The 17,558-nt window shown below is 35.0% G+C and overlaps 1 protein-coding gene across 1 annotated transcript in view; it reads left to right on the top strand.

The window, feature by feature from the left end:
* PRTG (protogenin) overlaps positions 1-17,558 on the top strand; it is a 127,380-nt gene that overhangs the window by 48,782 nt on the left and 61,040 nt on the right. The window contains exons 3-9 of the mRNA XM_038581108.1: positions 8,871-9,015; positions 10,001-10,134; positions 11,541-11,678; positions 11,954-12,112; positions 12,900-13,059; positions 13,841-14,088; positions 16,180-16,344. Of these exons, the coding sequence (XP_038437036.1) occupies positions 8,871-9,015; positions 10,001-10,134; positions 11,541-11,678; positions 11,954-12,112; positions 12,900-13,059; positions 13,841-14,088; positions 16,180-16,344 (1,149 nt within the window). The remainder of the gene's footprint in view (positions 1-8,870; positions 9,016-10,000; positions 10,135-11,540; positions 11,679-11,953; positions 12,113-12,899; positions 13,060-13,840; positions 14,089-16,179; positions 16,345-17,558) is intronic.

The following is a 17,558-nucleotide window of genomic DNA, read 5'->3' as shown; positions in this document are numbered from 1 at the left end:
AAAGAATGAGAAGTTTAAAGTACTAAAAAGAAGGCCAATAAAATTAAAAGTGAGAGATTTAATCACGTAGTGGAGCAACAGTAGAAAATTTATATAGACAGACTTTTCATTCCATAACCCATGTAAGCATATAAAATTTACTTTTAAATATTATTTTTTCTTGGTTATGTATATTATAGGAAAAATATAAGTACAAAAAATGTCACACATAATTATAACCCTAGAGAGCTGAACTTAATTACCTGTCTTCTTGTAATTTATCCCCTATTATTTCATCACTGAAGTATTTTATCCTCTCCAAATAATTTATCTGTACGCATGAAAAATGGGAAAATTATTTGTTTCTCCCCATTTTATGTTCTTTTACATAAAGCCTACATAGTCTGGCTTGGTAGAAAAGAAGAATTTTAAATCTTAGAATACCTCTGCCTTTGTTAGGGCTGTAAAGTTTATTTTTACTGCATAATGGTCACTAACATCCTTTGTTTGCCTTTCTGCAAGTCATCATTCTGAAAGTAAAAGCAGTGATTCATAGCAGGGCATCTCATTGCTGTTACTGCCTCCAGCACCCCTAGTAGGTAGGTTTGCTAGGTGATAGGCAGTGCCTGAGCACATGCTCATGCTATTCTGTGTGTATATGTGTACATATATGTAGATGTGTGTATCATTTAGTATTTTTACAATATCCTTATAAGATATTATCCCCTACTGAGGGATACTGAGACCTGAGGTTGAGTAACTTCTCAAGGGCACACAGCACCTGAACATGAGTCCAAAACTGTGGTTTTAACCCAGGGCTATAGATTGTAATATTTGCATTCTTTCTTTTAAAGATCTTGTTTACTTATTTGAGAGAGAGAGAGAGAGCGCGTGCGCGGTGTGCGAGTGCACCAGTGGTGGGGGATGGGCAGAGGGTGAGGGAGAAGCAGACTCTGGGGGTGGGAGGAGGTAGGGAGAGGGAGAAGCAGACTCCCTGATGAACAGGGAGCCTAACATGGGGCTCAATCCCAGGACCCTGGGATTCTGGGACTCCCAATCCGAGCCCAAGGCAGACACTTAACTGACCAAGCCACTCAGGTGCCCCTAATATCTGCACTCTTAAATGCAAGGATGTACTGCTGTACTGACCCCCTCTATCTGCCTAAATTATGCCCTGTAGTTTATTGGATTTTATTCCTGATTTTATTTAAACCAACTTAGGCTCAGGTTTTTGCCTTAGTCCTCTACTTCAATTTTCTAATACCTTAACTTCTATCATCAAGAAATGAGAGTAAGTTAAATTGGAAGAACAGTAAATACTGTGCTTCCCAAACTCATCCCAGCAGAGTCTAAGAAGTAAGAACTTTTTTTCTCTGCTAATTTTACATGTTATACATTGCTATTTTTATAGGCTGCTGTTCTAAAACCTCAAGGATGTCTTTCTTCAACTCTTAATGACAGCCTGATACTTGAACCACCTGAACCCATGAAAAAAAATCAAGATGGATAGATATTTGAGGTTTATATTATTAATCCCTAGCTTTTTACTTTGTAAATTTTACAGTGTCCCAGTCTTCCTTCATATATCTGATTTCTTCTCATCCTGAGGAAATCAGAGTCTGTAATAGTGATTCACCAGTCTGTGTGAGCTCTTCTTTTGCATTCCCTGCGCAGGCACCATACTGTACCCCAACCTTCCAGGTACATAGGTCAGAAACCTCAGCCTTTTGGATCCTTCCCTCTCTTTTCCTTGAACACCTCGTGGCCAAATCATGCTGTTTGGTGTACTTCATCTCTTATATGTGCCCTCCCTTCCATTCCATAATCTTCTGCATCATTTAGATCCACAACCGGTCTCTCGTCTACTGTTCTAATAGGCTTTTAAATGGTCTCCCTACCTTTAAGTGTTCCCTAGGGATTTGGCTTTCTGATGATCAAATGTATGGAGCTTAGAACTAGGAGAATAATAATATAGGAAGAGCTAGCACTTCCATTAGGTAAACTGTTTTTCAAATAGATGTCTTAATGTTTTAAAGATTTTGTTCATTTAATTAGCGGGAGAGAGAAAGAGCAAGTGGAGAGAGGGACAGAGGAAGAGGGAGAGAAAGAATCTGAAGCAGACTCCACACTCAACACGGAGCCCAACATGAGGCTCAATCCCATGACCCAAGATCATGACCTGAGCCAAAATCAGGGGTTGGATGCTCAATTGACAGAACCACCCAGACACCCCTCAAATAGATTTATATATATATATATATATATATATATATATATATTTGATTTCTAAATAAATATTAGACTGAGATAATATTTAATTTACATACATTCCAGTCTCTCTTATCTTTAATGAGTTCCTAGAGATAGAGGTATTCCTGCTTGTGATAATAGCCTTCGCTTCAGGTCCTAGTATGCAGGAGTTTAAAGGTGTTACTGTGTTTTGAAAATTTACAATTTCTAAAAAAGATTTTATTTATTTATGAGAGATACACAGAGAGAGGCAGAGACATAGGCAGAGGGAGAAGCAGGCTTCCTGCAGGGAGCCTGAGGGGGACTTGATCCCAGGACCCCAGGATCACAACCAGAGCCAAAGGTAGATGCTCAACTACTGAGCCACCCAAGCATCCTGAAATTTAGGATTTTAACACATATTCTTATCCAACTGGAAAGTCAATGCATATTATTAACTTGTACCAGAGCAGTAGAGTTACTTGGATGTAGAACCAGAAATTTTTATCTTCAACAGGAGCTTGGGGATCTCAAACTTTTACTCATGAAAGAATTCATATAGAGTCTCTGGAGATTGCCTGGATTTAGATCCCAGCCTCACTACTCACTAGCTGCAGAACTTTGAGTAAGGTGCTTAATTTCCTTGTGCTTCAGTTTCTTCAGTTGAAATTTGGGGTAATAATAGTTGTGTAATTTAAATAAATTGGAAAATATAATACACTTAAAGCACTGCCTGGCAATAAAATATGTTAAGCTATTGTTATTTCTATCATTAAAAACAACCTCTAAAAATACACAAGTATTGGATATAGCTTTTTCATAATACTCAGTATTTCGTAATACTCAGTATTTTTTCTTGAAAGCACTTGTCACAGTTTGAAGTTACATGCTTGCATAGTAATTTAGTTAAATGCCTTTCTGTATCACTAGACAAAGATTCCTGAGGGTAGCACCTCTGTTAGTTTTGTTCATTATTGAATCCTTGACACCTGGAATATACTAGACACTGAATGAATATTTATTGAATGAATAAACTTAGAAGAAGTTACTTTAGCCTAATTTTTTTCAAAAGTTAATATAATTAAAATCCATTTCTGGGCTGGGGAGATAGTTAATCTGGCCCATTATTTATGAATAATTGTATCACTTAAAGCCTGCCAGCATGAGTAAACCACAACCTAAATGAATGATGTGATTATACAGATAATGCGATTGATATTGTGTGACTTGTGAAACTAAATGCTTGTGTCATAGTTATACTGTATATCTCTAATAGAGATATTAAGTGTTTTTAAAATATACTTGAGTGACTTTTTAAATACTGCTTCATGTTTACCATATAAACTATTTGGAGTAATTGATGTCAAAATACTTTTTCTTTTTGCAAAAAAATAAACCTGTTTATTGAGAGTGTACTCAGCCAAGAAGAATGAAAAATATGTAGTTGGCATAAAGAAAGCTATTTGTTCCTTTTGATGTAGCAAGGATATATACATTCAATTTTACTTATAATGAGGCTAAGCAGTTTAAAGACTTAGAAGGAGGGGTTGCTAAGGCACAGTGCTTTTTGACATTTAAAATCGGAATCACATTTTTTGTGAGATTATTCCTTTTTTGGTTTTAGCAGTAATGGGTTGACCTATGGAAGCCTTTGAATTAATAGACAGACGCAGCTTGGGAGCCCTGTACGGCTATATCCAATACTTGTGTATTTTTAGAGGTTGTTTTTGAAGTGTGGAAGAAAACAAACGGGAATAAGAAGACCAGATAAGAGACTTTTATAGTGATTCCAGTGAGAGACATTGGGAGAGGAAGACAGGAGTGGACTTGACATGTGTTTAGGAGTTAAGATTAGTGGGAACAAGTGAATGAGAGTGCAGAAGAAGGAGTTAACAGTGTCTAGCTCAGGTGAGTATCTGGATAGTCATGTGACAAACAAGTAAAGACACAGGCTTGGAGGAAATAAAATGATTTCATTTTGGACTTGTTGAGTTGGAAGTACCTTTTATAAGGTGATGGTGCAGGTGAAAATGTGCAGTAGCACATTGGAGCCAGGAGTATGATGTTCTGGGGCTGGTGACCTAAGCTGGAGATGTATTTTAGGGCATCAACAGCAAGAGATGGATGTCATTGAAAACTGAATGTGGATAAGGTAACCCAAAAAATAATCTGGAGGGAAAAGAAAGAATCTTTGGAAGGAAGAGCAGAGGAGGAGGGAGCGCCCTTGAAAAGGGAAACTGGAAGGAGGAATCAGAGAAATAGATAAGAAAGTGTGTAAGAAATAAGAGTGTGCAATGTCATTGACACTGTTTCAATAAGATAATAGGGGAAGAAGGCAGATGTTTGAGGTATAAAGTCAGAGAGGAAGAAAGGGAGGCAACTAGAATGAACTACTTTTTAGAAAAGTTTTAATGCCTTCAGGAAGAGAGAAGGTAGATAGCTGCTAGAGGGATAACATGCCATAAAAAGAGGTCTGAAGTTTTGTTCTTGTATTTTGAGGTTTGGAGAAAATCACTTTTATCTGCTGAGAGAAGGATCTAGAAGAAGAATTTGAATATGCAGGAAAGAGAGAGAGAGAGAGAAAGATAACTGGCAGATACATCAGGTTCTCCGAGGTGAGGAAAGAGAATGGGGTTGGTTCTCCAGATGGAGGAGTTATGGACAGAAGGATGGCAACTTAATTTTATTTGTTGAATCATAAATGCCTTTTTTTCTTTAGTCTCAGAGGCACTGAGGAGAGCCTCAAGGGGTATCTGGCTTGGTCTTCTTTAGGAAAAATGATTTTGCAAGCAGGTTGAATTTTCAAGAGACGAGAAAATAAAAATGCTAAATATAAAGGTATTTGGGGGATTAAAAAAATCTTTATACTTGCTTGAGACCTTGCTGAGAACCAGAGTGTGGTCAAGAAATACCTTACTTGTTGGATGTGTTAACTAACTAACCTTTTTGTAATTATTTCCCTGTATATACATGTATCAAATAATCATGTTGTACACAATGTTATTCGTCATTCTCAACCCAGCAAAGCTGTGGAGGGAGGAAAGAAACTATAATAGTGATTGCCTGGGACTGGAGTTAAGTAGGGGATGGGAAAATTCAGGAATGGTAACTAGAGGATATGGAGTTTGTTTTTGGAATGATGGAAATATTCTAAAATAGATTCTGAAGATGGTTGCAGACTCTGAATATACAAAAAAAAACCCCATTGAATTGTACTCTTTAAATGAGTGAATTGTACAGGATATAATTTATATGCTATGTGATTATATCTCTTTTTTTAAAGATTTTATTTATTCATGAGAGATACAGAGAGAGAGGCAGAGACATAGGCAGAGGGAGAAGCAGGCTCCCTGCAGGAAGCTCGATGTGGGACTGGATCCCAGGACCCTGAGAATCACACCTTGAGGCAAAGGCAGACACTCAAACACTGAGCCACCCAGGTGCCCCATGATTATATCTCAATAGTTGTCCTTTCCCCTGTCCCCAAAAGAAATACCCTTACTGGGTCAGAGGATATATCCATTTACCTCTTATGTCTTGGAGTTTTCTGACTCCAGAGTTCTAGTACATTTGACCCAAAATACAAAGTTAGTTCCATTTTCAAAATAAAAATTTTAGAGGTTTCATAGATTTATGCATCTGGCAAGGGGATGGGGAGGAGCAGGAAGCTTCTCAAAAAAAAAAAAAAAGATTCAGAAAGATGATTTTGTTTAATTGGTTAGATGAAGTTTATGGTTTTAGAAAACAACACTCAGGTGCCTAAGTGGTTAGAAGGAAATTACTCAAGGCAAAAGTGATTATCTTTATTCTCAATAATTACATTTATTTTTAAAGTCATATAAAGAGCCCTCAATTACTGGTTTATTTAATCTTCATAAAAATCCTTTAATAGTGGGGGACCAGATTTTTGTCTCTAAAGATAATGCCACTGAAATATTGAGGACCATTTGGAATTTTACAAACAAAAAAATAATACTAAAAAACATTATTCTCCTCTTAAGATGAGAAATATTTGTACCTGGGAAACTCCCTACATTTCTAGTTACTGTGTTTAAAGACCTAATGTAATTGGAGGAAAAAGTTTGTAAGTTCAACAAATGTTTTAGCGCTGAGTCTGTGCCATTTACTGTCTTAAGGGATCCTGCAAAGAATATGACCCATTACTAGCCTTTAAGGAGCTCATACTGTGGAAGGGGAGGAAAAAATGTGAAGGAGTGGTTTTAATTCTGTGGGATAAAAGTAGCAGTGGGGGTCTGTAGTGTACAGAATTTGTAGAGAAAAGGATCAGCCCAAAGATTGGGACAAGCAAACCAGGTGCTAAAAAATAAATGATAAGATTTCACCAGGTGGACAGAGGGACCTAGGATATTTGAGAGAGAAGGATATGCTCATATAATGCTTAGGGGTGTGAAATATCATGGTATATTCAGAGAATTATAAGTAGTTCAGGGCTCATGGAACATAACTGTAAGTGATTGAGGCAAGAGAGTAATTAATTTGCAGGGACTAATTAATCAGCCACACAAATCAAATTTTATTTTTTGACTATCACTCTGGAGGTAACTTTGCTGGTAGGAGAGATACCACCTAAGAGGTGCCTACTAGACTTCAGGCAGGAGAGGATAGAGGCCTGGATCAAAGAGGGGACTATTAGGGATGGGGAGAAGTCAGAGATGAGAAAAAGATAGGAGATAAAACATACTGAGTCAGGTGCTTGATTTATTGGGGTGATGGAAGAAGTGAGATAGATAGGGCTGAAGGAACAACTGCTTTATGAAGAAAAATTATACTATATTAGATATTTTGGTCTAGAGTGGTGAAGACTGGAGAATAAGATTAATTTCTCACTTTGAAATCTGTAAATTGAATATAGGTTGGATTAGGAATGACAACCAGAACTAAAACTCACACCTTCATACATGAACAAAGTAAATAGAGGATCAATAAGAGAAATTAATGCTTCATAAATCAGGCATATCTCCTTCTGCATTAAGTCTGTTGCAGTATCATCCATCATGTAGTTTGTGGAAAACACTGTACACTTGAAAAATAAGAGTGAAAAAGGCAGATGATGGTGATTGTGAAAATGGTTTTGACTTTGTTATCCACTGACGATAGCAGTTTGAGAACCACTGTTCTTAAGGAAGCAGAAATTTTTAGTTACATACACACATAAAGTATTACTCTACCCCTACTTTGTTTTTTGGAAGTAGATGCTCCTACAAATATTTCACCATTTGTCCTAGACCTTTAAAGTCTTATGATGTATTTACAGATTGATGAAGCTAAGTCTCAGGCAGAATGTGTTGTCTTCTGTCACTTTTTACCCTTCCCAGTCTAACTAAGCATAAGTCATGTAGACCTTATTCCCTCTGCTTTTCTTTGTAACTTCTCGCTTTGTTGATAAACGGTAAAGCCATATGAAATTTTTGAACTGGAGTCTGCGGAGGAGGAGTAAGACCATTATTGAGGCCCTTTCTTTATTCTGAAAGACAGTAGAGGGAAGGAAAACCACAGTGTTACCTAGAATCTGGGCTCTATCAAAATATAAAATGGACACTGATGACTAGCTCCTGGAGGTGTGCCTAGAATGAGAAAGAAGAATTCTCTCTAGAAATATCAACACTTCAAGATTTATCTCCACTTGGGAAATACATGAGTCTAAAAATAGTCTCTTGAGTCTTCTACCTTTTATTCATCAGGCACATACACCATTTGTCTTCGTTCTCTCCTTTCTCATTCAGCTCCATCAATACCAACCTCATTTGACTCCAAACAGAGCAACATATCTGTGTCCAGGGAGAACCAACTCTTTATTTCCATTGAGATATCTGTAGAATCTCACCATTCTCACTGCCACCACCCAGTTCTGTCATTCCTATTTAAACAGCCTGCTGGTCTTTTGACTTAAGGCTCTCCTTTTCTCACTCTATCCTGTGTATCCATGCCTGATTGATTTCTCCCAAACATTGTTATTATCAGGACTACTATTGTCCTTTCCTCAAACATTTCAGTGATGTCTTAATTTGTGCCATAGCACAAATCTGCTTTATCTCTATTCTTTTTCTACTTTTCCATGGTCTCTTAATCTGAAATATTCTACAGTAGTTAGTCCTGGCTGTTTCCTTAAAATCCTGTGAACATAGGCTACATGTTTCTTCTGTGCTTGCTTTAACTTTATTCCCTTCACCTAGAATGTCTTCTTTTCCCCTTCTATCTAAATCCCAACTGAGTCTTCAAAACTTAATTCAAAACCAATCCCTATAAATGGTTTTTACTTGTCTAATCTTTCTTTCTCAATTTCCCTCTTCTCTGAAATATGGCAGGATTTGTAGCTTGTACCACACAAAAAAGGTATGTGATTACATTCCATTATTGTTTATTGTGTTAATTTATTTTCTCCAAATAGGTTCTAAATAACTTATTTAGAATTTCATCCTGAGAAAGACCAGATTCCCTGAGCTAGGCAACTGTCAGTGGTTTTTCCAAAATTATTGCCTAAATTATCTTTGTACTAGTTAAGTTGGGTTGGTCTTATATCTGGGCTGGTGAACTTGGAGTTCAAGTCTGGTAAATAATATCTATCATGATATTATTTCCAAGTATAGTATAGTATAATAGTACCTGTACTTATTCTAAATTTGTCAAACTTTATCTTATAGCTATTTCTGCATTTGAAGTTCAACCAATTTCTACTGAGGTCCAAGAAGGTGGAGTTGCTAGATTTGCATGCAAGATTTCCTCAAACCCTCCTGCAGTCATAACATGGGAATTAAATCGGACAACTCTACCTGTAACTATGGACAGGTAAGTGCAGCTTTTGTCTTTGGAGATAATGCAGGAGTTTGAAGGTGTCAGGAGACTTATAGGGCGAAAGACCATTATGGAGCTATTTTCATTTACATTAGCTATTACCAACTTCTTAAAGACATTTCAAACTTAGGGAAAGAATTAGATCATCATGATGTCTCTGGCACATGGGGAATAATTTCTGTTTCTTGGTTTAGATCAAAATTCAAATACCCTATTTTACTAATTTATTGCTTTCCTCAAACATCTTTTACAACCAGAGGACCACCTGAACACCTGCTTTGTAGACCAAGGATTTAGGAAACCAAATTAGATCTTCACTGCTGGCAATAGCAGGATTTCTCATGTGCTCTGGTAGCTGCCCACTCTCTCTCCACCTTCCACTTCAGTCTCCTCTTGGCTACACACACACACACACACACGCGCGCGCGCGCAAACACATCCCTAGTGCTCTGAAGGTGTTGAGGTTTAAGGATCAAGAACTTACTGGCAACTTCATAAAGTTTGATTTCTGTCCTAATAAGTAGCAGTATTCCAAAGTAGGTAAAAATCATTTCAAAATGGTCAGGTACTGAGATGGAAGAAGTTATTTAAGAAAGTGTTTTTTGTTTTTTGGGTTTTTTTTTTTAAACATACATCTAAGTGTATTTTGGAGAATACTTCTGTATTAATGGACAAGAAATCAGGATTTGGAAAAATCATACGAAGCTCTGGACCACCAGTTATATAGCTATAATGGCAAGTGTAACTGTGTATAAAATTGGACTGGAAGATTTCACGAACCACCTACTGCATAGTTATGTGTGTTTTAGAGAGCTGTAGTGACCCAAATGAAAACAGTTGAATCAAGCTAATATTTTAAATGGTCTTTAATATATTGCATATGGCACTCTAAAAAGGTTGAATATATTAATTATAGAATACATACTAAACTAAGGTATAAAATCTACAAAGAAGTTAATCATCTTTCTTCTCATAACAGGATAACTGCCCTACCAACAGGAGTATTACAGATCTATGATGTTGGCCAAAAAGATGCTGGAAATTATCGTTGTGTTGCTGCTACTGTAGCCCACAGACGTAAAAGTGTAGAAGCCTCTCTAACAGTGATTCCAGGTACCACACAGGAGTGATTTCAATTTTTATTGGCCCAGCTATTAATTTTTCTTCTGTATGTCATAAAATAGTATTTTAATTTCAGTTAGATTGTTGTAATCTAGTTGGAAATGGTCATTTTTTTAAATCCCTATTAGGCACCACTTCTTTCATAGGCCTGCTTGTTTTATGTTATGTCAACATGTTTTAAGGAAGAATGAATATTTGTTTTGTGAATAAAGATATATTTTCTTCCAGTTTGGTTTTTTTTTTTGTTTGTTGTTTTAAGAAAAATTATAATTTGCATTTATAAAAATGATACATGCTTATTATAAAGAGTGATATCTATAAAAGTAAAAAAAAAATAAAAATTTTTACATTTAAACAATGTAAAAAACCATAGATAGAAGTTTAAAAATATTCCCAATTCCAATACCCAGAAATTATCATTGTTTACATTAACATAATTTTCTATATTTTGCCATACATGAATGTAGTTAGAAGGGAAACTAACTAAAGAGATGAATATGAAGAAAGAAATACTTATTTTATTAAAATGGAATTGTACATAGATGCTAGTTTTTTTATTTTAATTTTTAAACAATTTACATTTACTTGAATATAGTGGAAGAAAATCTGGACTAAAGACATTGTTGAACTTCATATGAATGTTTATTTTTTACAAGATCCCCAAAAGATCCTTGAAGGTTAACAAATCTCTTTGGAAATTATTGAAAAACTGAAATTACATTTTTAATACTGTGTTTTAATATCAGGTAGTATCTGTTAGTTTACTGGTATGAAAGATTAAAGACAGAAGCACTCCTACCTACTGTCATATAAATTCTTAACAAGATTACCGAAAGGATTAAGTGAATGTTTGAGCCTCAATTAAAAGTGAATGATATGGAAACAACCTAAATGTCCATCAACTGAAGAATGGATAAATAAAATGTGTCCTATCCATGTAATTAAATACTATTCTATTATTATTACTCAATAAAAAGAAATGACATACTGATACATGTTGCAACATAGAAGAATCTTGAAAACGTTATGCTTAGTGAAAAGAAGCCAGTCACAAAAAGACCATATAATACATGGTTCCTTTGTTATGAAATGTCTAGAATAGGCAAAACTGGAGAGACAGAAAGGTTAGTGTTTGTCTGGCTGTGGGGAGAGGAGATTGCTAATGGGTATGATGTTTCTTTTTGGGGTGATGGAAATGTTCTAAAATTGATTGTGGTAATAGTTGCACAACTCTGAAAATGCTAAAAATCATTGACTTAAAATGGTGAGTTATATATTATTGTGAGTTATATCTCAAGTTATTTTTAAAGTGAATAACTTAAGGATATTTTAACTTGTTTCATTTATTATATCTTATTTGTAATTTATTTTCATATTGTGCCTTTTCCTCCTCAAAGCTAAAGAGTCAAATTCCTTCTACACACCAACCATTATAGCAGGCCCACAGAACATAACAACGTCTCTTCATCAGACTGTTGTTTTGGAATGCGTGGCCACAGGAAATCCCAAACCAATCATTTCTTGGAGCCGCCTTGGTAAGTTTTCTCAGGGAAAAAAAGTCTTTGAACTTAGTTCATTCTAATGAAACTGATAAAATGTTTATTTTATATACAAAACACATGTTTCCTATTTAAGTGGCTTTTAACTTTTTAGCATTTCAGTGTGTAGAGGAAAGGTTTTTGTATGAAAATTTTATACTTTTTATGATATGATTAGATAGTGATCTTTTCACATAATTTTAGATCATATGCTACATTATTATTTTTTTATATGCTATATTATTTTAACTAAAGTATTCTCTTGGAAATAGATCACAAATCCATTGATGTCTTTAATACTCGAGTACTTGGAAATGGTAATCTCATGATATCTGATGTCAAGCTGCAACACGCTGGAGTGTATGTTTGTCGGGCCACTACCCCAGGCACACGCAACTTTACAGTTGCCATGGCAACTTTGACTGTATTAGGTATGTTTATTTCATTCTGCATTCAGGAGAATCTTGTATTTAGCTTTTGTTCTTTTACCTCATTCATAACTTCTACCTTTATTGAATTTTGTAGCATTGATTTGAGAAATATTGTAATCCAACAATGAATTTTAGGAGAAAATTAAAGCCCTCTGTTAAAATGTAATTATCAGGGCAGCCTGGGTGGGTGGCTCTGGGTTTAGCGCCGCCTTCAGCCCAGGGCATGATCCTGGAGACCCGGGATCGAGTCCCATGTCAGGCTCTCTGCATGGAGTCTGCTTCTCCCTCTGCCTGTGTCTCTGCTTCTCTCTCTCTCTCTGTCTCTTATGAATAAATAAAATCTTTTAAAAAATGTAATTATCATTCTAAAGTCATTAACCTGTTTGCATACCATTATGTTCCTTCTTATTTAAGCATCTCTTTTATTGTCTTTCTTACTCACCCACAAAGCCACATATCCGTTCACCAATCTAAAATTTTAATCTGTTGATTGTATGCATTCACAAGTGGCTATATATTATTGGGCTTAGTTAAGTAGGATTATAGTATACATATTTTTAGTGTGTTTACACAGAGGGTCTCAATAGGGAAAACCCTGGGGGAATGGACATCTAAATGATCAATGCTGAGAGAAGGAATCTGGAAAGATGTGTAGAGCATAGATAAAGGCTCAGAATGTTAAATATTGTCAAGGATGAGACTTAAGTCATTTGCTATACTCTTCCTTGACTCTGTATCATTCCTGTTGGGGACACAGAATTTTTTTTTCTTTTTTCTTTAAAAACAGCTCCTCCTTCATTTGTTGAATGGCCAGAAAGTTTAACAAGGCCTCGAGCTGGTACTGCTCGGTTTGTATGTCAAGCAGAAGGAATCCCCTCACCCAAAATGTCATGGCTGAAAAACGGGAGAAAGATACATTCAAATGGTAGAATTAAAATGTACAACAGGTAGGCTATGTCACTTTGCTACTATTTTAGGTAAGATTTAATGGCTTTAATAATTGTTATGTGAACTGATTATAATGTTAAATATCTAAATTATCTTGGTATTTAAAATTAAAATAAACAAGAAATTAAGATTATAACATCAGCACACCACAGATCCTTTTGTATTTCATATGTGGATTGTGGAAGTGGTAGGTTATAATTAAATAAATGTTGGACAGTTCCCCAGACATGGACTCTAGTCCTGATAAGCCAATAGCTAAGTTATTAACAAGCATATTAACCCTTTGGGGTCTCAGTTCCTTCTTCCATAAAATGAGAAAATTAGAAGGAAATATTCAACTCTCTAGGAATTTCTCCACACCTGAAACTTAATGATTTTAAGAACTCATTTTTATTAGTATAAATGTGAACCTTCTAATAACATTGTTATGCTTAACAAAACTTTAAAATTTTTTGTTGATCTGAATTTTTGTAACATTGTAATATTATATAAATTAGACACTATTACAGAGTAATATACTTTCTTATAAAAGCCAAATGTTAAAAAAGAAATTAGTCTCTCACCTAAAGCAAACAGGGTTTGAATATCACTATTACTTAACTGAACTCAGAAAATAAGAGTAATTTGAAATAACGCATAGATTTTTCAGTAGGGTTGATTACATATTTTGTTTTTAGTAACTTTTGTCACTTAAAATGAGAGTGAACTTAGCAATATTTTTACATCAATTTTTATATCATTCTTAGAGTTTTTTATTAAAATATGTTTTTCTTTCCTCAGTAAATTGGTAATTAACCAGATTATTCCTGAAGATGATGCTATTTATCAGTGCATGGCTGAGAACAGCCAAGGATCTATTTTATCTAGAGCCAGACTAACCGTAGTAATGTCAGAGGACAGACCCAGTGCTCCCTACAACGTGCATGCTGAAACCATGTCAAGTTCAGCAATTCTTTTAGCTTGGGAGAGGCCACTTTATAATTCAGACAAAGTCATTGCTTATTCTGTGCATTACATGAAAGCAGAAGGTAAGAAATTTGAGAAGTATTTATTTTTCACTGTTACTTGCTGTCAATAATTTCAGGATGAATGACATCTTACATAATCCAGGAAATATTTTTGTACTTCTATGGCATTTATCTCTTTTAATAATCTATCACCTGCATATCAACTTTTGCTAAATGTTTTTATTATTGTATTATATTACTATAGTCTGTTGTTATTGTATACTTTGTATATATAAGTATAGCTTAAGATTTTTCTGTTTAGAAATAAGTCCCATCTCTGCCTGCTAAAAATTAGAGTGGTGGAGTAATGAATTTCTTTCCAGCCAAGATATAAATTCTTTAGCTAAAACTCAATATACCAATTTAAGTATGTAGTTACATAAGAACAATGCTGCAACTGCTTTGTAAAATAATATGAATTATGATCACTATAGCATGTTATTTTTAAGGGGGAGAAGTAAACATTATCAGATCCCCATAAGTTGATTTTGTATGTTTCCTGAAAACATTTGAGAACTCTCTGAAAATTGAACAGTATTATTAATATGCCATTTCTTATATAAAAGTAGAAATCAAATCTGTCTTAAAAATTTTTATTCAGAACTATTAACTCCTTTTTTTTTTTTTCAGTCTTTCTTGCCCTAGTATTTTCTTTTGGCAAAGAAAGAAAAAAAAGAAAATAAATTAGAGGGAAAGGAAAAACTACTTATAACTCCTAGAGACTTCTCTACGAATCTCTCATGGAAACCATAGAAGTTCGCAAATTTTAGTTGTATACTCAGTCTAGATTTTATGCAATAGGATATTAAAACAAACATCCAAAAACAATGGTATGATTGTCCATAGAAACAGGTGGTTTGTTGTTGTTTGTTTTTTGTACTTTGAAGTAGTATTTTGAAAAGGAATATTTTGAATTTAAATCAGGGGTTGTGTTAGCAAGAAGAATGAAAGTCTAACTGAGCATGTTGGAGTATGTTAATTCCCTTCTTAGTGATTTAGGAAGGTAAAAGGAATGCTGGTTTTGGTGGAGACCACTCTTGTTCGCTATTATGGTCATTTCATTAGAGCCTCCACATGCGGCTCAGTGGTCCTATTCAAGGGCAGAACAAGGCTTTTTAATTCGAACTCAAGGACCTTGTTTGGTAGGTCAGAAATCGTTACTATGCAGTTCCTAATTAACGAGCCATTAGCCAGTCTGTTGTGAAATGGGTGTAATCTTGTCTAATTAAAATGCTATCAAGTTAATTCAGAAATGTGGGAAAACTTAATAGTGGAATTTGCCTTCTGTTTTGTTTATAAATCCAGTGTGGGGAGAAGGGCCTTCATCCTTAGAGAGTTTTGATTAAGTTGACGTGCATTTACTGTGAATTGTTCGCAAAGCACAGTAGCTGCCAGTGCTCTTGTTCCCCTTTACAGATTTGCTCTGTAGGAATTAAATACCACAAAGACAAATTCTTTTCTATACCTTGCCATGCATATTTTATTAAGAATTGCTGAGAATTTTTTTTTCCTCTTTGGAAAAAAAAAAGTTCATTGTGGAACAAAGTGTCTTGAAGCACATTCTGTGCCTCCTAGTTCTTTTGCTTTTAGCATAAATAAAAAGAACTTGTGTCAGTCAAATTTAATAGAATCTCTAGAGCCAAAATGAGATCTTTTGCAGGACAACTTTTGGTTTGTTTTGTTTTTATAAAGAGTAAAGCCATTACATTCCCTACTGTCTCTCCTTTTATGTTCATGTTTAAAAGAAAAAAGAAGCTGTGAGTTTAAGCAAGTAAAATTTACACTGTTACAAACTACAGAGTTCCGTAGTGTTAAGCTCTGTTGCCTTACTGCCATACATTGTCTCTGTTGCAGGTTTTGACTAGATACTAAAACAAGTTGAGAAGAGATTATTTTCGACTTGATTTACCAGGGAAGAATTCAAACTACTAATTTGTAGCAAGACATAGTTACTTTTAGAAAATAAAGTCCTTCCTACTCACATTTTTTTAAAGAGTCACAAAAGATAACAAAGGTTAGACAGGAGGATGGGTGTTTCATAGTAAGAGAAATTGGTCCTGTTAATTTTATTTCTAATATTCATAATTTTTAAACACTGATTCTTTAATCTAGGTTTAAATAATGAAGAGTATCAAGTAGTCATCGGAAATGACACAACTCATTATATTATTGATGACTTAGAACCTGCCAGCAATTATACTTTCTATATTGTGGCATATATGCCAATGGGAGCCAGCCAGATGTCTGACCATGTGACACAGAATACTTTAGAAGACGGTAAGAAAACACAGTGTAGGTTATTATAAGTATGAACATTAATATGTTTAATCCATTTCAATCAGTAAAAGTGTTTTAAATTAGAAAAAAATATCCTCTTTTTTGGTTAAAAATATAATCAAAACAGGTATAGTAACCAGCAGGCTAGTTTGCAATTTCAAAACTCTTTTTTTTTTTTATATTTTTTATTTATTTATGATAGTCATACAGAGAGAGAGAGAGAGAGAGAGGCAGAGACACAGGCAGAGGGAGAAGCAGGCTCCATGCACCGGGAGCCCGATGTGGGATTCGATCCCGGGTCTCCAGGATCGCGCCCTGGGCCAAGGGCAGGCGCCAAACTGCTGCGCCACCCAGGGATCCCTAGTTTGCAATTTCAAATTTGACTCTAACTTTTGACAGTAGTGTAAGGGTAAAGAGTTTTTATAACTTATAATGTATAACATAAATTTTATTTATTTTATTTTTTAATGACTTTTTTTTAAAGATTTTTATTTATTTATTCATGAGAGACAGAGAGAGAGAAGCAGAGACATAGGCTGAGAGAGAGAGAGAGGGTGGCTTCATGCAGGGAGCCTGATTTGGCACTTGATCCCAGGACTCCAGGATCATGCCCTGGGCCAAAGGCAGGCACTTAACTGCTGAGCCACCCAGGAGCCCCTGTATAACATAAATTTTAATAAAATTCTTATATTACTGTATTTCTTCAAGTTTCCTAGTTTAAATGGTAAATACATTGACTTTTAAAAAATATTTTTTCAACATTGTAGTGTTTGTGAGTAGAACAAAATGTGAAATTTTCTAAGCATGACTAAATATAAATATAATGAGTAAATATATTGAGTGTATATAATGACCAGAGGTCAGAGGTCTTGGACTTCTGAACCTGGGAGTTTTTGAAATTTAATAAACTGTCAGTTAAAAAAAATTCTTAAAAGTTCAACAGTTAGTTTGTTTTTAGGTATATTTATTCTGCTTAAGGAAGAAGGCAATAGTTGTTCAGTTTGTTAACTGGCTATGGGTTGGAAGTTGAGTTGTAGTCCTTTTGAGGGCATACCTCCATATATTCTTGTAATGGTGGGAAATCCCATCCATTAAGAAAATCTTGAGACTGATTCTCTCCTGATTTGTTATCTTTCTCTCTTTCTCCAGGGGCTCTCTAGTAGACCCATTTTTGTACCCTTCACTGTGAAAAGGGAATAATTTAACATATGCTT

Source organism: Canis lupus, chromosome 30, assembly GCF_011100685.1.
Source record: "Canis lupus familiaris isolate Mischka breed German Shepherd chromosome 30, alternate assembly UU_Cfam_GSD_1.0, whole genome shotgun sequence".
Classification (NCBI taxonomy): Eukaryota; Metazoa; Chordata; class Mammalia; order Carnivora; family Canidae; genus Canis; species Canis lupus.
This window is presented reverse-complemented; position numbering and strand designations above follow the sequence as displayed.